General features: G+C 43.3%; 1 protein-coding gene across 1 annotated transcript in view; it reads right to left on the minus strand.

Annotated features, from left to right (window-relative positions):
- Positions 1-5632, minus strand: part of LOC146190302 (uncharacterized) — a 66612-nt gene extending 60980 nt beyond the window's left edge. The window contains exons 1-3 of the mRNA XM_084599766.1: positions 5402-5632; positions 3118-3324; positions 2179-2378 (exon numbers count right to left, since the gene is read on the minus strand). Of these exons, the coding sequence (XP_084455892.1) occupies positions 2179-2378; positions 3118-3324; positions 5402-5632 (638 nt within the window). The remainder of the gene's footprint in view (positions 1-2178; positions 2379-3117; positions 3325-5401) is intronic.
- Between the last annotated feature and the right edge of the window lie 11876 nt (positions 5633-17508).

Below are 17508 nucleotides of genomic sequence, written 5' to 3' on the forward strand. Positions count from 1 at the left end.
AATGGAGTACTGCGAAATTTCTACCACATGGGGTTCTTTAACGTGCACTGACATCGTAAGCCACAAGGATTACAGTGCAGTTGCCAGCTCCTCTATATCTTAAACCAAAGTTATTATTATAGCAATTTTTGACATTTCTGTTTTGAGAGTGATGAGAGTTTCCTCTCTGCAATCTGTGCAGCTGGCTTCAACACCAAGGATGACAGTAATATGCGTTGTGGGGCTAGTTGGTTCATACTCAGATAGGTTTTATGCGCACAAAAAGACGACACAAAAAGACAAGGGAGACAGGACGGAGCGCAACTTTCAACTGTTTTATTCCGGAAATGTACACGACATTTATACCATTTATTTATACATTTATACCATTTATTTTTGGTATAAATGTCGTGTACATTTCCGGAATAAAGCAGTTGAAAGTTGCGCTCCGTCCTGTCTCCCTTGTCTTTTTGTGTCATCTTTTTGTGCGCATAAAACCTATCTGAAGGATGACAGTCTTTGTGTCACAGAGCAAAGCGTTTAATGATAAAATGATTATCTAATTAGAACAATTAAATAAACTTTAAGCTTTACAGCCCCTACGTGATATTTATATCTTGAAATTCAAGGCAGTTAGCAGTAAATATCAGTGCCTTGTTGACATTTCTTAATTCGATATATTGCTCAAAATATCAAGCATGAAAAAAAAAAAAAAAAAGCTTCTGAAAGGTCACTATTTGAGCCATCATGCACGACACATTCATAAAATGATGTCTTTTGAATGTTTTATGCATTAAGTAAAGACGCTGTTTGTGTATTTGGTGATGGAAAAAGTAAATATTATTTTGACTACAATATTACGAGCAGGGAAGCCATTTATCAAAGGCACAACTCCAGAAGTCGAGCGCAGCCAGCTTTCACGTGCTGATTTCTTTTTGACTCTGCATTGCGAGTGAAAATATAAAACTGGGCATTCAAATTCCATGCTGATTACCTTCGAGTTTCTGTACTGACCTTTAAAATCAAGCAAAATCACAAATAAAGCTTATATAACGTATTACGTTTTAACTGTCTTAACATTTGAACACTACTACATAATAATGCTAGCCTTGCTGTAAATACTGCCATGCACAGACCGCACCGAAGTATTTCTCAATTTTTAGAACAATTCCGTCTGAAGAGAAAAATATTTGGGATATATTATTCGCTTCTAAACATTGGTTGCAAAGTAATATGAACAAAGAAGTGTAATTGTGATGGCAGCAGACGTTCGCTCTCGAGCTACGTTCCCGTGCACTACTGTTCCAAAATATTTGCTCAATTATTTCCAATTCCAGGTGGCGTATTTGTCTGTTTTCTTGCATTCGCCCGCATAGTTTTAAATTCAGTACACGCAAAGCGCTTATGCTAAAATGAAGCAGCGGCTTGCGAATATCAGACTAGAAGAAACAATGTGATTAGTTTCTATAAATAATTCCTGCTGCCAAGTCCTGTGGAAGATTGTAGCGTGATGCCGCCATGCGGAAACATTAATTCGTCATAATATTCGCGTTGCTGTGTGCTCAAACGATGAAATGTAACAAAAATTTAGAACCACGATAAAATCGACGTAAGTGTAGGTTACATCCGCATACAAATATAGTGATGATGATGCTTATGATAAATATAAAGAACAAGGTATAGAGCTCCCGAATCACGTCAACAAAGAGGACAGCGGGGCGCGCAAGTCCAAGTTGTTATGTCAGTAAGAATTTGTTAAACACACCACAGATATGCGTTGTCTGTATTATAAACTAAGCTTAATATGATTACAGCAATATATTCTCATATCAGAATGTGCGATGTCAATTTGAACTTTACAGTAGCAATCAAGGGGAATTTGATCGTTTCAGAGTGTCTCAGCGCCAGCCATTGAATGGCGCTCGACAACACTTCATTTATCCTTCATGCGTCTTTGGTAAAGATGGTGTTTGGCGTAGAAATTCTATTCTTTAATATAATTTCCTGTTAGACGGCCAGCCCACGCTATGGAAGTAAGGCCGCCTGCGATCTGTAAAGTTATTTTTACTTTCCATACTCGCACTCGAGGAAACGTTAGCTACTTTGAATCGAAAGGATCTCTAAATATAGGTGGCACCATTTTCAATGCTGGCGCGCTTAATCCACAAGCTACAAGTGGAGGAATAGGCGCCCACTCACTTTTTCTCGCAGCGGCCTATGCGCACGCAGCGCAGCAGTACTAAGAGCTTGGAGCGCTGTTCCTCACTGGTAGTAGAGAACCATCGGGCGATCGCCTCCAGCACGCTTGCTTCGCGTTCAACGTTCAGCTCAGGTGAGGCAAGCAGGGTGTACAACAGCCATGAAGGGGTTTCACCAAATGCCTCGGTTCGTTGCCAGACCTGCGTCACAATGCAGGCGACGAACACCTGACGTTGACTTCATGAAGTGCTAAGAACTTCGAACATTCTACTTTCCTCCTACTCGTGGCATTCTGTGGCAACGAAGACTGAAATGGTGTAAAAGCGTGGCAAACTATTCCCCAGACGTCTTTCGACTCCGCAATTTCTTCGGCTCATCCGCTGCGTATCTAAATGACGGGCAAATTTCATTCGACGCCGCGCACTGTCCTGCCATATAGAGCGTATATTCCTGACTACTTTTAAGTTTGTCATATTTTAGTACAACTACAACTTTTTCTCCACAAGAACAAAGAAGTCCGAAACCTTCGAAATGTATTAAACCAGGGTAGAGGTAACACGTTTTTTTCACCCCTTTCAGAAAAGTTTGCCGCTAACATTTTCGTTGATCACATTCTATCATATAAAAGGCAAATCGTTATTGGTCACCAAGGTTATACTTCACGGAACCTCGTTTTGTTTATTTTGTAGTATTAGCTGGAGTCAGGAATGTGAAGCGCGTAGTTACAAAGCTATCCACAAGCTAAAAACATTCGAATGAACCTGGCTTTTTAGTTATGACATGTTCGGATACAAAAAAATAGCAAGTAGAGACCACTTTTGAAAAGCGTTTTCAGAGAATATTCGTCAGAAATTATGCTGCTGCCTTGTTCAACCTTCCAAGGCCATGCAGTGCAGTATTCGCAAGGGATTCTATCGCTTACTCTATTAAGGCACTCACATCATCAAAGTTCTTTCGTATGTAGCCAATCACGGCTTTGGCGAACTTCGGGCAGTAGTAGCGACGCGTGAGTGTCCCCAGGAAGAGGCAGTTCTCGGGGCGCATGGACCGTAACAGTATATCCAGGCATTGCTCCCGAGCCTCGTCCAGGAGGAGCATGTCGGCCGCCTCCAACACGTCCAGCACGTTCTGGTTGTTCACGCATAGCTGTGGCATGCGCGAGGAAAGTACATAAGCTAAGACCATTCTTTGTGGGGTCAATTTCCTTAAACGCAGCGCCCCTGGTTGCAGTTTAACTTTGATCAGACCATGTACGACAGATACCCTTGGGCAGTGCTGGCCGCTGAAGTCGTATGTATAGAAATTGAAATACAAGGTAATTTTCATTCCCAGCCAAAGGACACTAAGGTTTAAAATTTATTTCGCAGGCCCTCACTATTTCCCCTCCACCTCTTTCTACCATAGTTCACGCTTTTTTCATTCGTGTTTTCGTGAACCATGTGGTCGAGCTCATGACAGAGAAATGAAGCAGTTGCATGGACGTTTCCTTCCTCAAGACCAATTTTCGTACAGAGACTATACATAAAAATGCTGTGGTCTAATTAATCCAAACCTGTGACGTTAGCGAACTGTGCTTCCACTTGTGAAAACCATTAGAAACTTCGTTCAAGCTGAAGCCTCTCTAACTATAATATGCGCGTCCGGCAAAATACAAGTGCGACAAATTCAGGAAGAAATTTTCATGCACGAAAAATTTTAAAATAAAAGTTAAAATAAGGAAATTTACAGCATATATGCGAAATTATTTATGATGGCGGTGACATTTGTACTAGCCACTCTCAGTTGGCGACTACCTGGTAACCTTAGAAAAACGTACGCCGAGACTAGTCCGGTCCCAATTTCATTTATTTCCTTGCATTTCTTTGCCCCTAGAGGCCCGGAGGCATTACATAAGGGGGGGGGGGGGGGGGTGTACATGTAGGTTTGGGGGTAGTGGCGGCACAGAACGATAATGCACAGGGTACAAAAGAAACAAATACTATACAGCTTAAGAGCAAAAAGTAAAGAGTGATGCAAAGGGGGGAGTACCATATCTTTGCCAAAAGTAACCAGGCTGCATGTTTAATTTCTCACTTGTATCCTAAAGTCAACATGCATTCTCAGAGAAGCACAACTTGTTGAGCAGTGAGGACACCAGTTTTCCTTTGCTTTGCACGGATTTTGAGCTTCGGAACTATTACGAATTTTCTGCTACCCAACTGAAAAGCGGCGCACGCAGCCTGGTTACCTTTGGCAAAGACGGTACATGTAGGTTGGGTGGTAGTAGTGGAACAAAACGAAGATGCATAGATACAAAAGGAACACAATAATATACAACCTAAGAACAAAAGCAAATAGGGATGCAAAAGCAGGTTTTCGAAAAATAAAGTAGAAAACAGGGTAGTATTTAGGTTACAGCATCCCAATAAAGTTTTAACACGACTCGGCTTATGGGAATGAGTAGTGAGGAAAAATGTGTAACTAGGGTTAGAAAAGTTTAGCCAGATCGTCGCGGAATAGATGGCGGTCAGTGCATATGATTATGCTATCAGGAAGGCTGTTCCAAAGCACTATGGTGTCAGCAAAAAACGAACTGCTTATGATGGAGGTGAGGGCGGCGATAATTTGTGCGATGTGGTGGCTGTGTTTTATGGGAGATGATGTTCTAGAGGGTGGTTTGAGCAAACAAAACGAAAGAGTGGAAAAGGCATAGGCGTGAGACCACGTGGCGGCATGCGAGTACTGGCAGGCTGAGAGATCATTCTAGTAAAGCGACGCTGGTATTTGTTTAGTATTGTGATGTGATGACACGGGTGGCGTGGTTTTGAATGACTTCGACGGGTATGAGGCCTGTAGATCCGCTGGTTGCCGCATCGCTTGACGGCGCCACTTTAAACGTTTGCCATGGCAGAAATTTGACTCGTCCTAGCGAGCTCCCTCTAAAACCGGGGAGTGTACGGTGATGGCTTCTCGCCCCAACGACAACAGTACGCTTCTCGCAAATGTACTACACCCTTGATGAGCGTCTACTCTGTACTGCACGCAGCCGTGTGGCAATAATGGTATGAGACCTTTTCTTTCTCTCGCACAGAATAAGCATTTCATCACCATGGTTGTCGGGGAAGCCAATACAACGGGGCCTTATTTTCACGTTTACAGCCGCTCGGACATTCATTGCTAAGTGTCAAATCTCCATCCTCCTCTCCGCCGCATAGCAAGAAGAAAGAAACATGGTGGGACTAACCTGGTCTGTGTACTGATAGGTGAGGAGCACATCAAGCGCGGCTCCCTTGACTCCAGCGACGAGCACGTTCCTCGGCGCGCCGTAGTCCTCGCCGAACAGGGCCTGGAAGTAGGGGCTCGTTGTGCAGAGGAAGGCACGGTGCGCGTGGAATGTGGCACCATCCGTCGTACGCAGTGTGCAGTCCGCCGACAATTCGCCACCTGGAAGGAGCAGCGCGCTGCTCGAAAACATGGCGGCCGTCGGCTGACTGCCCGTAGACTGCGCGGGCAGTCACGTGGCATGCTACTGCGGCAGCATACCCCGAATCTCGTGCGCCGCAGATACTTCGTCCTCCTCCGTTATGTCTATTTAGCCTTGAAACTAGCATGTTAATTCTCTTCATCACGGGTGGACTACAATATCCCCCTTCTGTGCTGCAATCAGTGCGTAGTGCTGCATTCCTCCTTTCCGCGTTTATGTAACATTCTAGTTGGCTCCAGGTGGATTGTTTGATAGCGTTATTAGGATCCTATAGCGTTATAGGATCTGAGTAGCGCCTTTTTTTCTTCTTCCGGCTATTTTTACGCGATTTCTGTTCCTTTATCTGTTGCGCATATAGGTGTTGGCAGTCATCACACTTCCCACAAGTTTTATTGCTGAGATCAGTGAGTGTTGTTTTCGCTCTCACAATGGCACTTCCTACTGGTCGCTTTTGAGGCGAAAACCTTTCAAGGCTCATGGAACCAAATACCGTGCGCAAGCGTTGTGCGCGAGAATTGTGCACGACATCTGTCATATTCCGCGAGATTCCACGAGATTCCGCGAGATTCCGCGAGATTTGTTGTCCTTGTCTAGCGTTCCTACCATTTGCAATGCCACACCTGAACCCGCGTCATTGAATGCCACGCGAATGGAGTGATAGTGTACTGTCTAATTCACACTTGGCGGCGAAAGTGCGACAGATACTGCACATTGCCTTTTCTGTACACAAGTTATAATTATATATTGCACTGCAATGAACGCCGGTAAGAGACAAACGATGAGAGGCAAATGATAAGAGGGGAAGGGTAGGTTTTCGCCGTTCAGACATACTCTCACCAAGCAGAATATATATCATATTTATCTGCGTTTCACACAAATCTTACGTACCTTCAATTAAAAGATATGTTCTGGTTGTTACACTGTAACATGCCCCCGCCTTTACGGTCAACACAGGCGCAGAATCTCCTTTACGGTTACCCATCGTCCCTCTATGAAGTTTGAGAACACAGTTAAAAGTCAACCACTGAAGTACGTCTATCGGTGTGGCATGGAGGAATAAGTTAAAGAAAGACACTTCTTTTTTTTTTAAATACTTGAATATCTAAGGTTGTAATTTCAAGTTACACTGCATGATAATAATTGACAAAAAGAAAAAAAAAAGGAATGCCACGAAACGATAGTGGTATAGAAGACGACTCGGTAAATGACAAAATGAAAAAAAAAAAAAACCGACAATGAACAAAACACTGTGGTAAAAAAAAAAAAGAAAGACTATAAAGATAATAAATCAAGGATTCCAGATCTAATAAGTAGGGGCAAGAGTTACCCAGAAAACACGCCGTAAAAATTTCAAGCCAGATCAAGGTTTAAACAAATGCGAAAGCAATATTCAACATTTACATTTCTTGTGACCCAATTATTATTATTATTATTATTATTATTATTATTATTATTATTATTATTATTATTATTATTATTATTATTATTATTAATATTATTATTATTATTATTATTATTATTATTATTATTATTATTATTATTATTATTATTATTATTATTATTATTATTATTATTATTATTATTCCCGATGCCGCTGATATTCCGCATGAATTTCTTCATTGAATAGGCATCGTTGGAGGGGGGAACCTATAACCAGATACTGTAGCTCTGAATGACGCTGATAAATTTAAAGATGTCTTTCTAACGCGCTTAACCAAAGGCCTACTTCAATTCTTCATTCTGCGCACTTTTAATCTTTTTTTTACTGTGGCACTTACTTATATTCACTAGCTTCTGTCTCGTAGCCTGTTGTTATGTTCACTAATACTATAATGGGAATGTTATCTGTCATATTTGCTGTGTTTGTTTATCCTCATTTGTTAGGAATTAGGTTTCTGGTACATGTAGTCTTGTATCTAATTTGCGAGTTTCGAACTGTCGAATGATGTGCTCCTTTCAGCTATGCTTTGTTGTCGTAATAAGGTGCAGGATTGTTATTTTGTGTATGTATTGTCCCTTTCTTGCAGCCACTTATTCGCTTTTTCAAGTTATATACCTCTTTCCTCAGTAATGATCTGTTCGCCATGAGGGTATCGGGAAAGAAAATAAATGATTTTGTTTTTTCAATAAAGTGGTTTTCTTAGCATTTTTCGTTGACTGCTGGCGCTACTACACTATTTACGATGCCTAGACGGGAACAATATCAATCGCTGTAGGGAATCAGACACCCTTTCAAATAAGTGCGCATGTCTAGAGAAATGGTTTTATTTAAAAGCGAGGACATTTACAAACATTTCAGGAACATCTGAAGACATAATGAAGCATAGAGAACTGGAGGTAAAACAGATATGAAGCAATATATGAGCAATCTGGAGCGTATATTGGTGCCTGGGTATATTTCATGGATGTGGCACTGTACCTAATTTAAGATTTGACGCACAGACTGCAGATGAACTAATTAACGGCTTAAAGTTCTGCTGAAACCTTGAAAAATAAATATTGTTTTGATTGAGGCTATATAAAATTCATTAGAAACATAAGCCAAAGATATAAGGCATTTATATGAACGGAGTAAATGTCGACGCAACGTGCAGGATAAGGAGTCGCTGGATTTCGACACGTTGTATAAACAAGAACAAAAACAACGTTTTAACTAGTTCCTAAAGAAAAACCTGTACGAATGAGATGCGTCTAATAGGAGACAAAAAGAGAGAAAAAAAGATGACTCCCTTAGCACAAAACAGTACATAGTGACATGTGTTATGTAAAGTCTGTAAAACATCAAGAACCCCCTTTATATGTTAGACTATTTGAAGTGACCTGGGAAATGTATAAGCAGGCGTGAAGAGGAAATTCAAATTGGTAGGACGATAGTTAGTAGCCCTTATCTTGAGCTTGATTACTAAAGCCTGCTTCTAAAATTGAGTGAAAGGGAAAGTTAAATCGTGCTGTTTCTTTCTCGGGAAAGCTTTGAATTTCGAATATGAATTTACCCATATATGCGGGCAGTTGCCTTCAGTGCAGTCCTTAATTAAGATACTGCGACAATAAACCAGAAAAAATAATCTCCCAAGTTAAAACAAAAAGTAGATATTTCTTACACCTGTCGTGAAGCTGACGGTGGCTTGTTCTTGCAGGCCTTACTCTCAAACTGCATCACTGTGTAAAGGGCGCTGAGTTAGCAACGGTCATCAATATCAGCGGAAGTCCCTAAAGACAGCGGCCTGGTGTTATAGGCTACGTATCGCGAACAGTTAGAAATGATAAGCACCAAATTGATGCGCTTCCGACCGAGAAAACACACCGGCCCGCCATTATCTCACAGGTAGCAAGGCTCTGTCAGGCCGTACCTCATTAATCAGAAAGGAGGTCTCCTGGAAAGCCAGGCATGTTACTCTTACACTAGCGGCATGAAGGTGAACCCCTACCGACTTTTAGGGTTTTGCCGGATAGGAGAATGGCACCGCAGAACACGACGCAGCGTCTGTTATCTCTCGTACCCACCGGTGGTTTTAGCTGCATTCTCCACTTCGTTTATATATGCACAGTCTGAAGGCCTCCAGCGCGGGAATATTGTTGGGAAGATAGTTTTCTCAGAAATAAGTTCTTATTCTCCTCCTGACAGGAGATGAAGGCAAATAAATTATACTCTCATAAAATTTTACAATAATATATCGCGGATTTCGGCGAATATTCTGTATTCTGAACACCTTTTTACAAATATTTTTTTTTAAATCTCTTTAATACCACCTAACTGGAGCCTTTCGTAAAGCTCGTGCCAAGAAGTAAAGAAAAACGATGCATCAAACTTCATGTCTTTCTCTCTTTCAGTGGTCGAAAGAATATGTACTATTTGCAGCACATGTGCTGCAAATGAGAAATCGATTTCAAGAATTATATCTAGATGACAGAGAGCCTGAATAGATATGGACTGATGTTCGTGATATAATACAAGAAGTTGCTACTAAGGTAGTTCCAAAGCAAAAGAAATGCAAGAAAGCAAACTGGTTATCTGAAGAGGCTTCGCAAATAGCTGAGGAAAGGGGCAAAAGTTATGGGGGAAAGAGAAAGATACAAGATTTTCAATGCGGATTTTCAGAAAATAGCTAGAAGAGATAAGAATGCCTTCCTGACCACACAGTGCCAAGCAGTTGAGGACTACAGCCAATTGAGGAAAACAAGCGCTCTGTATAAGAATATCAAAGATATCAAAGGAAGCTTCTGTGCTAAGATGGGCGTGATAAAGGACAAACGAGGCAGGGACCTCACTGAAGCCTCAGATATAAAGAAGAGGTGGCAGATATACACAGAAGAACTGTACTAGAAGGACCCGGATGTGCAAACCCAACATAAGACGGTTGTCATTACTGATCTAGAGCCGGGCATCCTGAAGAGTGAAGTTGAATGGGCCTTAGCCAGCCTTGCTAAAAACAAAGCTAGCGGAATTGATGGCATTCCAGCTGCGTTGCTTCAAAACCTCAACCATTACGACTCTATTAACGTTCTGTATGCATTATGTCAGCAAATTGGACAACCCTGCAGTGGCCACAGGATTAACGGAGGTCAGTTTACATTCCCATCCCAAAGAAAGGCAGTGCCAAAGATTGTTCCACTACCGCACGATCGCGCTTATTTCGCATGCTAGCAAGGTGGTGTTGAAAATCCTCCAAGGCAGGCTGCAGCAGTATGTGGATCGGGAGCTTCCGGACGTGCAAGCTGGGTTTCACAAGGGCAGAGGAACTAGAGACCAGATTGCCAACCTTCGCTGGATCATGGAAAAAGCAAGAGAGTTCCAGGAACCCTCTACGTCTGCTGTATTGATTATGCGAAAGCGTTTGACTGCGTAGATCACCGCAGATTGCGGCAAGCTCTCCAAGAGATGGGAGTTCCAATTCACCTGATCTGTCTCCTCAGGAACCTGTATAAAGGGCAAGAGGCCACAGTCAGAACTGGGCATGGTCTTACTGATTGGTTCCCGATTGAGAAAGGGGTGAGGCAAGGCTGCATACTGTCGCCCTGCCTATTTAACCTATATGCAGAGTGCATCATGAGGAAGGCCGGTCTGGACGAGTCTTCAGCTGGAGTGAAGGTTGCTGGAAAACGTATCAACAACCTTAGATATGCGGATGATACCACTTTAATGGCCGAAAGGGAAGTGGAACTCAAGAGACTTCTGATGCGCGTGCAAGAAGAGAGTGAGAAGTTTGGGCTTAAACTGAACATTAATAAAGTAAAGATCATGGTGTCTTGCCCTATCAAGCCCTGGAGCATCAAGGAACAAGAATTGGAAGCTGTGACAGATTTTATCTTCTTTTGCTCCAAGATTACCCCGGAAGGAGACTGCAGCCATGAAATTAGGAGACGCCTGCTTCTGGGAAAGAGAGCCGTGGTTAGCCTTGACCGCCTAGTAAAGAGCAGAGACATTACACTGTCAACCAAGATCCGTATAACTCGTGCTATGGTCTTTCCAGTTGTGATGTATGGATGCGAGAGTTGGACTGCGAAGAAGGCCAACCGCCGAAGAATTGACGCGTTTGAATTGTGGTGCTGGCGGAGACTCTTGAGAGTTCCTTGGATGGCCAGACGATCAGATCAGTTTATATTCTCGACCATAAACTCTGACTGCTTATTGGAGGGTAAAATTCTTAAGTTAAAGCTCAGCTACTTTGGTCATCTGATGAGAAGAGAGGAGTCGCTGGAAAAAGATTTGATGTTGGGAAAGGTTGAGGGTCACCGGAGAAAGGGTAGGCAGCGAACGCGATGGTTAGATGGCATCCTCGAGGCGCTGCAGATGAAGTTATGTGATGTTAGAAAGACAGTGAGAGACCGGAAAGCATGGCGTGATATGGTCCATAGGGTCACGAAGAGTCGGACACGACTGAACGATTGAACTGAACTGAACTGTGCTTGTGCTAGCACCGTTTCAGCTATGTTCCTATTGAGCCGTAAATCAACTTTTGCTTAGTGCTCAAGACATTCAACAAACAAGGCATTCAAAAACGAACAAGACATTCTGTGTCCACGAAAGTGCATCTGCCTACCAATGTTCTCTTATAGAATAGTTTTTCATTCTGGCCAGATGAGAATACTTGCATTGAGGATGCTTTATGTTCTAAGACTGGTGTATTGTCACAACTGAGGCAAAACTATCAAATTTTTCAGCAATCATAACAGTAGCAAGAAGATAAGCAGGGCAGTTCAGTTCAGGCGTTCAGTCGTGTCCGACTCTTCGTGACCCTATGGACCATGTCACGCCACGCTTTCCGGTCTCTCACTATCATCTTAACATCACATAGCTTCATCTGCAATGTCTCGAGAATGCCATCTAACCATCGCGTTCGCTGCCTACCCCTTCTCCGGCGACCCTCAACTTTTCCCAACATCAAATCTTTCTCCAGCGACTCCTCTCTTCTCATGATAAACAGGGCAAGCAACAACAAATATACTAGTAACAAGAAGCAAAAAAACCTTCGTTCTCCTTCTTCAGAACAATTAAGTCAGTGCGGGTTCCGTTGGCATAAAGGACCGTAGACATGTGTTGATCAGCTGAATAGCAGCAGACAGGTCGCCTGGGCAAGAGAAGCAGCGGTTAGCGAAGTAATCTCTTCATAATAGCAGCTCTTTCCGCTCGAAAAAATCAACATGGTGAGCAATGTTCAGGACACTCGACTGCTGATCACAAAGACACAGGTTTGATGTCAGCTGTTCAATATCAGTGCAGGTTAAAGATCCTCAGGTGGGCGACATTTCCAGAGCCTGCCAAAGCAGCGTTCTTCATAGTTGACTTTTTTTTGGTAGAATAAAGAACAAAAAGAAACAAAAGTTTTCCTCACAGGCTATCCTTTACATTTTGCGGCAAGAACGTGAACAGGAACCTGCAGGTTGAGCAAATGTTCAGTCTATATTCCTATTTCAAGGATAATTGTCGCAACGTCAAGACGAAGTATGTGTTCTATCAAAAACTCAGAGGTATTTTTTGTAATGCAGTCTTTCTTTGGGATAGTTGGTGATTCTCTGAAACAGGCACTATAGTAGCACTGACAAATCCTTCGGTCCATGCCTGTCGGCTCTACTAGCACCTGTTTTGGTCGGCTTTCTCGAAACAGCATGCAGCCGCACAGGAAGCTTGACTTTAAAAACAGTAAAAGGCCTTATAACATGTCATTGCGGCTTTTCAACATGATACACCATTATGCCATGTTTGAAAGAAAAGGTTGGTTCACGAGATATAACGTCTTAAAGCGGCTAACGCTTTGATGGCTCCGTGAGTGAGTTAGACTACACTATGTTTCAATAACATGCTCTGACATCGCCCAACGTACACCTGCGACTTCCATTTCGCCTCCATATAAGAGCGGCCGCCTGGAACAGAATCGGTCGAGCCCGCGTTCTTAAAATTACTAATCGAGAGCCCTAATCACTAAGCCACATCAGTAGGTTTGTAAAATAAATAGTGACAGTTTATTTTAGATAAGCACGCAAATACATGCAGAAGCAATATTTATTAGTAATGTAGCCACAGCGCTTCGTTAGGCATTGGTTCGCCATGCTTTTCCGTATATATAGCTATGTATTTGTCGGTTGCTCATGTCATTTCGAAAGCTTTATTAATTTTTTCAGTGTAAATTTGTCAAAGAATATGACGACAATGAAGGCGACGAAATCCTAAGTGCAGAGTGAAAAACTGGTACTGGTGGCCTAACGCAGTGGCCGAAAAAGCTTATCTCTTTGCATATCTTGGAATTGAAACCAAGTGCCGGCAAAATATTTTCCAATGGTTGCTCAAAGGGGGCCTCAGGCCACAACGGCGAAATCGATTCATGCCCGTAGTAGTTCTTCAGCAGTAAACTGCAAGTTATTTGTGCAGAAATAAAATTAGGTTGCATGCATGGGAATGGAACCTGTGGCTATTTGATCATGGTTACGAGAAGCAACCTATGCACCACCTAAGCGGCTTCGTCCGTTAGTGTGACGAGTTTTGAGGCATATCAATCTGACTGGGGTTCAAAACAATGGTGCTATGTATATATAGTATAAGATTCGAAACATCACTACTAATGGTTGCCGATCTGAAATCATGCCTTGTACGAAATGAAACACACAAAGTAAACGAATCATGTACAATCAATCTTGTTATACATTGTGTGTGTGTGTAATCAGGAAGCAGAGATCTACAAGAAATATTTGCAGGCATAAATCAAGCAAGAAAATGAATAAATATTGCTTTTCCAACCAGCACGCAAACGTGCTCCCAGTAAAAGACGTCTTGTGGAGTAAACACGGAGCATAAGTAACTAGAAATACTACACACAAAGACTTACGCTGAAAAACCTTAACTACCGCAGCAACACTAACAGCGCATCTGAAATGGAGTCATTATACAATGTGAGTGTTATTGCAATCAATAGAACCTTTCATCCATTGCCAACGTGCAAAGGTGCAACTGACACAACACACCTTTAGGCGCTTGTCTCCAAAAAACAAAAAAGGAAGTTTTGCAGCTTCTATTAACACTACACATAATTTGTAGTGCTTTCATGTCACGGCCAGGTCGTAACATATGTCTACACAGAGCTATAGCGCGGCTGAAGCAAACACGCTCGTTACCCGGCAGCACGTTACCCGGCTGCACATAGCCCACCCTGTTATAGGAGCTGATATCGATATAGCCTCAAACAAACGGCTGTGCCTCGCCAGAATGGGAACCCGACACGCTGAAGCTAATAGTGCACGGCCACCTGAGCGCGCCTGCCTGATTAATGGTTGTGTCTCTTCCTTCTCTCGCTGTTTTAGCGCTGGAAACAACTTCCTCGGGGCAGGCTTAAGCTACGGTGCTGTGGTGGTTCCGCAAATGAAAAAAAAAAACAAAAAAGCTTCTTCGAGATCGCAGTTGGTTTTCACCGAGAGTTATTAACGCAGCGCTAAGATCAGTAAAATACATAGAAAGAATAATCGACTGATCATTAGAACCGTATGATTCGAAACATTTTCTTTGTCGGAGGACTGTGACGGGACTGGTTGGCGACATTTTATCAGCCGCTTGTATAAAAAGAAATGCTTCATGAATAAGAACTCAGTTGTCAATTCGGCGCAGTGTGTCTATGTCTCTTTCTGTCTGTCAACCAACTCACCCAACAAGCCACTCCGCTTGATTTATTCGTTATCGCCAGGATACTTATGACGCACACATGGGTGTTTCAGGCACTGCAGTGCAGAGGAAGGTCGTGCTGCCTGGATGAACTGTTTTGGGTGGAATACCGTTCCGTTCCTACGGCGTTTGCCAATGCAGAATGTGGCCTTTGCAGATGCACAGCCCCAAGATCAAGCTGTGAAATCATTTAAATATGCTTTGTGGGTACTGGCAAGAGGACTATGATATTATAGATCAAAATCAGGTGCTCGTTGGCGAGAACACTGCTTCCCAGTGTTGATGCGCTTCGAAGGAGCCCCAGGCATGTATGCTGGCGAGACCGTGGACTGTCTTGAAGGCGCGCAATTATTCTTGCACGTATTTGAAAGTAAACAGTCGGTATAACGTTAAGAAACAGGAAGCTTGCGGAGTGCGCCATAGAAATATATCTCGAGTTAATGACCTACTAGCGCAAATCTAGAGGAAGAAATTAGCATGGGTAGGGCATGTAGCGCGAAGAGAGGATAACCGATGGTCGCTAATCAGTTATCCTCTCTTCGGTTCCAATCCGTTCCAATGGAAGGAAGTGTAGCAGAGGGGGGCAGAAGGTTAGGGGGGTAGAGGAGGCTAAGAAAATCTCAGGTGTCCTGTGGATGCAGCTAGCACGGTGCCGGGTTCATTGGAGGAACATAAGGGTGTTTTTTTCTGCAGTGGCAATATCCGTGCGATATGCAATTTTCTCAAGGGAAGGGTCTCTCCACAAGCAAAGTTGGATATTGAAAACATGTCAGGGTGACAGAATAATCGGGCTAATATGGGCACGAGCCCATTTCCAGCTTCAGGGAAATGAGGGAGCTCATACAAGCCCGCGGTGTCACCTTCCGGGTAGGCTCTGACCTTCAGTACGCTCTTAGCAGGGACAGGCTAGTCATATATAAAGCAATTACTGAGCACTATCAGCTCAACTGGTTAGAATACTCACCGGCAGATAGGACACTAAATCAGTGGCAAGAAAGTATTTGGAGGCGCTTATAAACAAGTACGCTTTCGAATTTAGCTACCCTAAGTCAGGAGTATCCGGAATAATTCTTAGATAGGTGCAAATTATGTCAGGACAAGGCGGATCTAATACATATGTTATGGACGGGTTCAGAAATTAAAAATATAAATCAACTGATAAAAACGGAAGAATTTTAGGAGACTCTACAGTTGAGCTGACACCTTGAGACTCAGATAAGGGGTAATCCGACTGGCCAAACACGCCGCCCGGGTCCAAGGGCTCCAGACCGTCGTGTAGGAGGTAAGTTGACTGCTATCCTGTATCTGTTGGAGATTAGTTTTACCACTACCACCACCACAACCTGAGCCAAGCCATAAGGAAAAGAAGGAAAGTGGGAGCGAAAGAAGCGAGAGAGGTGCCGCAGTGAAGGGCTAGGGACCACCGCTCTATAAAAGCTTTCGCCTCATCGCTCTTTAATGGTCTAAAGTGAAGTGGGCCCCGCCGCAGTTGTGCAATGGTTAAGATGCCCGACTACTGTGCCGGAGTATCCAGGTTCGATCCCGATCGCGAACGGCTGCCTTTCAATGGAGGCGGAATGAAGAGGCCTCCGCTCCGCGTGGCGCGTGCTTTGCATTGTCATCGCACGTTAATGATCATCAGGCTGTCGAAATGACTGCGTAGCCCTCCACAACGGCTTTTCTCTCATTACACTTTTACTTCCACCTTTCTCCATTTCTTTAATGCGCGGTCAGGTGTCCACAAAAACAAGCGTGATATATACTGTCTTTCCCTTCATGTGAACCAAATATTAATATATGGTCTAACGTGCCCGCTAGAATTCTTGATCTTACCTTATGGTTTTCCGGTCATGATTTAGGGAACTGGGAGATTAGAAATCTGGTTGGCTACTTCGAAATCTCGAAAACCCGCTTAGGAGCTTACTCGATGTCGACAGTTCGCTCTAGAAATTTTAGTTGGAAACGCAGTGGAAAACATAGCCCCGGCTATACTCCTGTGATATCTAGAATTAATGCTTTTTATCCGGATATGATGAACTGGTTTTGGTAAGGGCTGTCTTCAATTGGCAGCGCCATCTACAATGTTGCGAGAGAGAAACACAAATAGCGCTGTACACACGGGCCCACATGGCACATGTAAGGCAACATCGTTGATGACAGCATTCCTGATCCCCTTTACGCATGGCGGTCGGCTATACATGTGGCCTGAGAGTTCAGTGAAAGGTCAGTTTACATATCCTCTCCTTACAGCGAATGTGATCCCGGTCAGGGGTGTCGTTGGGTTATGCATGGAGTAGTCTCAACTCCATCCCATTCAGCTTCGAGCTGATTGCCTTGAGAGTTAACAAGCTAGCACCTATATCATTACCTTTGCTCATGATATCAGCTTTTGGGCTCCTGGGTCGCCACTGCCACAAATGCGGGCGACATTGGAAGGAGCAGTGTAATCATCATCATCATCATCATCATCATCATCATCATCATCATCATCATCCGCCTGATTATACCCACTGCAGGGCGAAGGCCTCTCCCATATTTCTCCATTTAACCCGGTTCTGTGCTAGCTGCATCCACTTGACCCCTGCGAACTTCTTAACCTCATCCGCCCACCTACCTTTCTGCCGCCCTCTGCTACGCTTTCCTTGCCTTGGAATCCAGTTTGTTACCCTAAGCGACCATCGGTTATCCTCCCTTCGCACTACATGTCCTGCCCATGTCC

This window comes from Amblyomma maculatum, chromosome 4 (assembly GCF_055883805.1).
Source record: "Amblyomma maculatum isolate TAMU_Amacu chromosome 4, ASM5588380v1, whole genome shotgun sequence".
In the NCBI taxonomy this organism is placed as follows: Eukaryota; Metazoa; Arthropoda; class Arachnida; order Ixodida; family Ixodidae; genus Amblyomma; species Amblyomma maculatum.